The sequence below is a fragment of the Euleptes europaea genome, chromosome 21, assembly GCF_029931775.1.
Source record: "Euleptes europaea isolate rEulEur1 chromosome 21, rEulEur1.hap1, whole genome shotgun sequence".
NCBI lineage: Eukaryota > Metazoa > Chordata > Lepidosauria > Squamata > Sphaerodactylidae > Euleptes > Euleptes europaea.
Genome location: NC_079332.1, coordinates 2,587,844 through 2,596,288, shown reverse-complemented (window position 1 = coordinate 2,596,288; position 8,445 = coordinate 2,587,844). Strand labels below are relative to the sequence as shown.

Genomic DNA, 8,445 nt, shown 5'->3' with positions numbered 1-8,445 from the left:
AGACCGGAGTAGACCGTGGCAGAGCATATGCTTGGCATGCAGAAGGTCCCAGGTTCAATCCCCGGCATCTCCAGTTAAAGGGACTAGGTGAGTAGGTTATGTGAACGACCTCTGCCTGAGATCCTGGAGAGCCGCTGCCGGTCCGAGTAGACAATCCTGACTTTGACGGACCAAGGGTCTGATTCAGTATAAGGCTGCTTCAGGTGTTCAAACCGGCTTGCAATCACCTTCCCTTCCCCTCCCCACAACAGACACCCTGTGAGGTGGGTGGGGCTGAGAGAGTGTGACTAGCCCAAGGTCACCCAGCTGGCATCGTGTGCAGGAGTGGGGAAACAAATTCAGTTCACCAGATTAGCCTCCGCCACTCATGTGGAGGAGCGGGGAATCAAACCCAGTTCTCCAGATCAGAGTCCACCGCTCTTAACCACTACACCACGCTGGCTCTCCGGGTCGCCATAAGCTGTCTTGAGGGCACTTTACACACACAGGAAAGAAGAGACTGGGTCCTCAGCTTGAAGGTCCCCGAGGGAGTGAAAGCCTGCCCCCAAAACACAAGCTTTTCTATCAGCACATAAATAAGAGAAGGACGCACAAACTCCTCGGCTGCATTACTCACATCCAGTACCTAGCCAACTGGGAGCAGGATGGTGCTTCTGCACAAGCCCTTATTCACAGCAGGGGTGTGGGGAGCAATAACAGGGCCACTCCTAGAAATTTGCCTGGTCTACCCAGGCACGCTCATGTCTCACTAATGGCACTGCCCTAGAGCAGTTTGCAAAAGTCAAACTACCCCCCAAGCAATTTAGCCTGGCTAGTACAATCCTTGAGATGTAAGAGAACAGACCTTTAATTATCTGGTTTACCTGGGGAGGGCGGGGAATTGCCAGTTGTACAAGACCAGGTGCAGGAAGGGGGGGGAGAATAAATCTACAAATGCTTGCAGTTACTAACTTCAACTAGTGACGCTTGTCCTGCATTGGGAAAGATTGAATCTGTGACATCTTCTGCTCTAAGGTGAAGCAACATTCAGGAGATACAAGCAGAGACATGAAGCCAAGACCATAATCTTATGTGTACTTAATTGGGAGTGAGTTCCATTTAATTCAGTGAGTCTTACAAGTAAACAAGCACAGTATCAGACTGCAAGTTATGCCCATCTTTACCCAGTTAAATGAAGAAGACAACATTTCTAAAAAATTTATTTCTGAGCTGTTGCTACTGGCTTTACAGCCAATTCGTTATATTTTATGGGAGTTTTCTTCCTGACTACAACGGCAGACTTTTGCTGAATAAATACATTTGAGATAACTGTGGGACAACACCAAGACTAGAGAACTGTTTGTAAATAGGTTCCAATAAGCAACAGAATATAAAATAACACCTCTATATCCAAAATTACAACTCACAAAACTAGTTGTAATTGTGAGTTGTAAATAGGTTCCACCATGCTTGGAGGTCTCTGGCTTCCAACCACCAAGATATTAAATGGAATAAATCTGTCATTATTTCCATACAACATGCCCTATAATGTGCAATAACATTTTGACAAACATCTATTGAATGCTTGAAGCTTAAACACCTGAAAATTGAAATAGTAACCACGCATGCAATCGGAATACCACTAAATATAACTTGCCTGCGGTGTGTGCAAAGACCACATTATCTGCTGGCAGAAGTCTGCACCTACAACCCGTGGGCTCTTCTTTAAAGCACTGGTCCGGAACCCACAAGTGGGTCACCGCATAGCACCCACCACTCGTGGTGGATTTTCAGGATTTTGTTTAAGCGGCGTGGGGCGGGGGGAGAGATGGCACGGGGAAGGAGAAAGAGACAGCACCAAAAAGCAGGCAGGCAGAGATGATGAAAGACGCAGCTAAATTAAAAAAAAAAATGGGTCACAGGTCTGGAAAGGTTGAACAACACTGGTCTGAAGGGAAAATTCCTATAGCTCCGCATTCGGCCAGCCGTGTGTAGTACCATCCGTCGGCCACTACGAAGGCATTTCCCAATCCAAGAAATGTTCCGGCGTGTCAGTGTTGTATCAGAGGTGTGGCCTGGCCGCCTGGCTGCTAGCTGATAACACGAAGAACATTTATGCCAGGCAATGTTGTTTTTCGTTAGGGACTGTTCGGTTTTCAACCTTTTCCCAGAGGTAGGATACCTGTGACTATAGGTGCACCAGGTTGGTCAATGAAAACCAAGCCACTTTTAAAAATGATGAAAGAACATAAAATGTCCCACTGACCACAGCACCCAGCATCCACTACTCAGCCGGTGTCATGACCCCCCCCCCCCTTTGATCAACTCGGTGACTTCAACTCAGACTCCTCAGGGGAAGAAGAAGAGGAGTTGGTTTTTATATGCCAGCTTTCTCTACCACTTAAGGAAGGATCAACCCGGCTTACAATCACCTTCCCCTCCCCACTACAGACACCCTGTGAGGTAGGTGGGGCTGAGAGAGTTCTAAGAGAGCTGTGACTAGCCCAAGGTCACCCATCTGGCTTCACGTGTAGGTGTGGGGAAACAAATCCAGTTCACCAGATTAGCCTTCGCCGCTCACGTGGAGGAGTGGGGGAATCAAACCCGGTTCTCCAGAGCAGAGTCCACCGCTCCAAACTACCGCTCTTAACCACTACACCACGCTGGCTGTCCAGCGTGAAGACACAACACATGAAAAATCATATCCCACCTGAAATGCCTTGGAAGAAGAGTGGGATAAAAGCCTTAGGGGTTTGATTCAAGGTGTGCTGCGCGAAGAGATGACCAACAGATACACTTTTTATTGGCCAAACCTTTCTCAGTGGAAGAGCAAGGAAGTCTTCCTGCTAGGTTAACACTGACAGGTGGGCTATCTAATCAGCTTTAAAATGATCTCCTCCTGTTATGTATAGTTTTTTTTATGCTGCTTTGGGAAGGTGGACTCTACGGCGTTGTACCCCGCTGAGGTCCCTGTCCTCCCCAGGCTCCATCACCAAATCTCCAGGAGTTTCCCGATCTGGGACTCATACCCCCCCAATCTCTAGTGACACAAGAGCCAGAACATTCAGACGTAAGCTTCTCCCCCTTATTCTTAAAAACCACACATGCCCATATCTACCTGACACTAGTGCGCCCATCCCAACGTTACCAGCCACCCCCATCTCCTGTTAACCCCCCATCTCACCCCCGGGTGGCCTCCTCCAACAGCAACCAGCTGTCTCCACACACACACATACACACCCCTACCAGACACGAGTGCGCCCATCCCAAAGTTACCAGCCGCCCCCATCTCTTGTTAACACCCCAACCCCACCCTCCTCCTCCAGCAAGCAGCTGTCTCCAGCCCCAATTCACAAAACCCGTAGCTCCCCCACTGAGGTCCCTGTCCTCCCCAGGCTCCATCCCCAAAGCTCCAGGAGTTTCCCAACCAGGATCTGGCAATCCTACCCCATCCCTGGTGAGCCAGAACATTCAGACATAGCAAGTTTTCTCCCTTATTCTGAAACACGCACACACACACACATCTACCAGACACGAGTGTGCGCGTCCCGACGTTACCAGCTGCTCCCATCTTCTATTGACACCCAACCCCTCCTCCTCCAGCGACCATCTGTCTCCACTGACACACGTGTCCACCAGACACGAGTGCACGCATCCCGGCGTTACCAGCAGCCCCCATCTCCTGTTAACACCCCCACCCCCTCCTCCATAAGCTTTTCCCCCATTATTCTCAAGAACCACCCACACACCCATATCTACCAGACACGGGTGCGCACATCCCGATGTTACCAGCAGCCCCCATCTCCTGTTAACACCCCCACCCCACCGTCCTCCATACGCTTCTCCCCCATGATTCTGAGACAGCAAGGTAGACTTCCTCTGAATGTGGAGGATCCACTTAAGTATGTTCCACTTAGGAACATACTTAAGTGGATCCTCCACATTCAGAGGAAGTCTACCTTGCTGTCTCAGTTCTTAAAACCCCAGACACGAGTGCGTGCATCCCGACGTTACCAGCAGCCACCACCCCACCCTCCTCCATATGCTTCTCCCCCATGATTCTGAGACAGCAAGGTAAACTTCCTCTAAATGTGGAGGATCCACTTATGTTCCACTTATGAACATACTTAAGTGGATCCTCCACATTGAGCAAGTCTACCTTGCTGTCTCATTTCTTAAAACCCCAGACACGGGTGCGCGCGTCCCAATGTTACCAGCAGCCCCCACCCCACCCTCCTCCATATGCTTCCCCATGATTCTTAAAACCCCACACACGACACGGGTGCGCGCGTCCCGACGTTACCAGCAGCCCCCATCTCCTGTTAATGCCCCAACCCCACCGTCCTCCATACGCTTCTCCCCATGATTCTGAGACAGCAAGGTAGACTTCCTCTGAATGTGGAGGATCAGGAACTGATGTTCCCCTTAAGAACATACTCAAGTGGATCCTCCCCATTCAGAGGAAGTCTCCCTTGCTGTCTCAATTCTTAAAACCCCAGACACGAGCACGCACGTCCCGACGTTACCAGCAGCCCCCATCTCCCGTTAACACCCCCACCCCACTGTCCTCCATATGCTTCTCCCCCACGATCTGAGACAGCAAGGTAGACTTCCTCTGAATGGGGAGGATCCACTTGTGAACATACTCAAGTGGATCCTCCCCATTCAGAGGAAGTCCACCTTGCCGTCTCAATTCTTAAAACCCCAGACACGGGTGCGCGCGTCCCGGCGTTACCAGCAGCCCCCACCCCACTCCATGTTTCTCCCCCATGATTCTTCAAACCCCACACACGTGTCCCCCAGACACGGGTGCGCGCGTCCCGGCGTTACCAGCAGCCCCCCTCCATATGCTTCCCCACGATTCTTCAAACCCCAGACACGTGTCCCCCAGACACGGGTGCGCGCGTCCCGATGTTACCAGCAGCCCCCACCCCACCCTCCTTTATATGCTTCCCCCCCACGATTCTGAGACAGCAAGGTAGACTTCCTCTGAAAGTGGAGGATCCACTTATGAACATACTTAAGTGGATCCTCCCCATTCAGAGGAAGTCCACCTAGCCGTCTCAATTCTTAAAACCCCAGACACGGGTGCGCGCGTCCCGACGTTACCAGCAGCCCCCACCCCACCCTCCTTTATATGCTTCTCTTCCACGATTCTTCAAACCCCAGACACGTGTCCCCCAGACACGGGTGCGCGCGTCCCGACGTTACCAGCAGCCCCCACCCCGCCCTCCTTTATATGCTTCTCCCCCACGATTCCTCAAACCCCAGACACGTGTCCCCCAGACACGGGTGCGCGCGTCCCGACGTTACCAGCAGCCCCCACCCCGCCCTCCTTTATATGCTTCTCCCCCACGATTCCTCAAACCCCAGACACGTGTCCCCCAGACACGGGTGCGCGCGTCCCGACGTTACCAGCAGCCCCCCCCACCCTCCTCCATATGCTTCTCCCCCACGATTCTTCCAACCCCAGACACGTGTCCCCCAGACACGGGTGCGCGCGTCCCGACGTTCCCCCCCCGCCTCACCGGGGGCCGGGGGCTGGGGCGGCGTGGCGGGCCGGCCGGTGGGGTCGGCGGGGCCCCTCATGAAGGCCGGCACGAACTCGGCGGCGTGGACGTTGGGCACGAAGGGCCTGGCGTGGAGGCTGAGGTGCCGGCTGAAGGCCGCGCCCAGCTCCTCCGCCGCCCCCGCCTCCTCCCCGTCGGCGGCCGCCGGGCCCGGCGCCTCCCCGTCGGCGGGCGAGGCCGAGGCCGCCGCCGCCGGGCCGGGCTCGAGGTCGGCCTGGTCCCAGCAGTCGGGCGCCGAGTCGCTGCTGCCGCCGCTGCTGCTGCCGTTGGCCTCCATCTTGGCCCCGCGGGGTCTCCCGAGGCCCCGGGCAGGGGCGGGCGGGCGGCGGCGGCCGGCACCGACTCAGCACTCGCTCCTCCGGCCGCTCCGCGTGCGCCGCGACGCCGACGCCGCGCCAGTATGGCCGCCCTCGGCCGCCGTACGCCTCCTCCCCCCGCCCTCCCTCTGGGTAGTTCCGGAGCCTCGCCGGCTGCTCTGCAGCAGGAGCGGCCTTGGGGGGGAGGGGACTACACTTCCCAGGAGGCACCGCGACGAGGCGGCAGGGGAGGGGGGGGAGAAACGCAGCTTCCTTCTTCTCCAGTTCTCCCCGCCCCGGCTGGGGCAAGAACTACAACTCCCAGCGGGCATTGCGCGCCAGGGCTCTTTTTCTTAAGGCGTGTGCAGGGAAACTCCCTTCCGCTGCTCAAGGGGGAAATGAAAGGGTTTGCAAATAATGCCGGGCTTTAGGGTCCGGTGCAGTACAAAGCATAAAAGAACCCGCTTGTCTGATCTCCTGTTTTTTTTTTTTGCAAGGAGAAGTTGGGAAGGGCACAGGTGAACACGTGGAGCTGCCTTCTGTGGAATGAGACCCTTCTGAGTCCATCAATGTCAGCATTGTCTGCTCAGACCGGCAGCAGCTCTCCAGGGTCTCAGGCAAAGGTCTTTCCCATCATCTACTTGCCTGGTCCCTTTAACTGGAGATGCCACTGGGGATTGAACCCAGCACCTTCTGCATGCCAAGCAGAGGCAACTAAAATTTACATTGTGTTACTATTTTAATAATTTTAAAAAATAAAATCACTTTTTGAGGATACTTTATGTCGAAGAATACGATAAATAACTCTGAAAAAAATCATTCTGGTTCAGGTTATGTGAGGCCAGTATCACTATTGTGACTACACAATGAAGCTTAGTTGGGAATTTTAATTGTACCTTTTACCCCACCTGTGTGCTTTTTGAAAACTATTTCTTATAAAAATTAAACAACAGCCTTATAGTTGTGGCCTTTTGTCTCCTGGCAACCAATATTTTTAGATCCATTCCCCCCACTGGTCCTGGGACAGAACAAGGAATAGACGCACCTCTTCTGCTACCCCAACGATGGAAAGTTCTGATCAGACAGAAGTCTGATCCAACGTTTTCCAAGCACGGCACACCTAAAGCGAGGATGCTTTTTTGCAAACGTGGCCCGAATCGGGTTCCTAGGGCACAGAAACTTGTTCTGCAGGCTTCTACCTTTGTTAAGACCGTAACTGCTGTAATAATGCTAGCTTGGGAAACGGGTGGGGGTGGTTGTGGTTCTCGGGCGGTATTAAACTTGCACAGCCGCACCATCAGGATTCAGTGGCTGGGAGAAGCGGAGCGCACCCCTCTCCTGAACCGTTTTTACTGTTCGGGGTCCACTTAAGAAGCGCCAGGTACTGTCCCCCTCCTCAATAGATAATGCAGGAATCTGACCGAGGTTAACACTGGACAAGTTTATATTGTTTTTCCCCCCCCATGCTTAGTACTTTTAAACAAATACCATGACTGAGCAGCGGGCACCAGAGGCAAACCCAAATCTGCCGTCTTGACTCCCAGTTTCCTCTCCCAGCTTGTCTTGTTCCTCCTGGCCTTGTGACACACCTGTGTCCCGATGATCTTTGGGGTCCTGCTCTACTAGGTTGATTCCTGCACACATAGTATATGAGAGACATATACTAACCAGTATTACAACTAGAACCAATCTGACCAGATGTTTGAGTAATTGGTAATAGATTTTACAACCTATACACATGCCTGGTTTGATTTAAACTGTCTGTATATGTATTTATTTCTGTAAATGTGTGCAGGCTTAACATGGGTTTTAATTGACCACTGATGGCCCAATAGGCCGAAACACGTTTGGTATGTGGTTACAGAGATCAACCCTAGGAAATGCCATTGTGCTATTTTAATGTTTTAAAATATTTTAACCTTTACTTAGCGCTTCTAATAAATTATATTTTATATACATATATATATGTATTCTTTCTACCCAACCTTGGATAACCAACTTAGAATAGGGTTGCCAACCTCCGACCTGGAGATCTCCCGCTATTACAACTGACGTCTATACTTACAATTATATTTGATTCACTTAAACAACGAGCAATTCTTAGAGAAATGGTAATTACGGTACATCTACAGCGTTATTCCTTTCTATGTTAGCGACTGTTTTTTATGCTTAAGGAGTATATTTGATTCATTTATTTGATTTTTTAAATAATTTTTTAACTGAATAAGATTAGGATAGAAATTAGTACATTGAATTAAGTGTAATAAGTTTAAAATCTGTTTTCTGAATGTATAATATCAATCTGAGCAAGGCTGTCAAAGGCAGGACATTTTGGAGGACTTTCATTCATAGGGTCGCCATGAGTCGGAAGCGACTTGACGGCACTTAACACACACAATATCGACCAAAGAGAACACTCTATTGCAGATGGAAGTGAATTTTCCCTTTTCTCCCTTCTGCATACTACATAAATACAATAAAAGCACTAAAAAATATTTTAAAAAAAAAACTGTCCTCCAGCTGATAGAGGACAGTTCCCCTGGAGAAAACGGCCGCTTTGGCAATTGGACTTTTATGGCATTGAAGCCCCTCCCCTCCAC

General features: G+C 51.3%; 1 protein-coding gene across 1 annotated transcript; it reads right to left on the bottom strand.

Moving 5' to 3' along the window:
• Positions 1 to 5,316: 5,316 nt before the first annotated feature.
• Positions 5,317 to 5,826, bottom strand: LOC130492778 (eukaryotic peptide chain release factor GTP-binding subunit ERF3A-like). Its single transcript, XM_056866563.1, has one exon. The coding sequence runs from the start codon at positions 5,824 to 5,826 to the stop codon at positions 5,317 to 5,319; it is 510 nt and encodes a 169-aa protein (XP_056722541.1).
• Between the last annotated feature and the right edge of the window lie 2,619 nt (positions 5,827 to 8,445).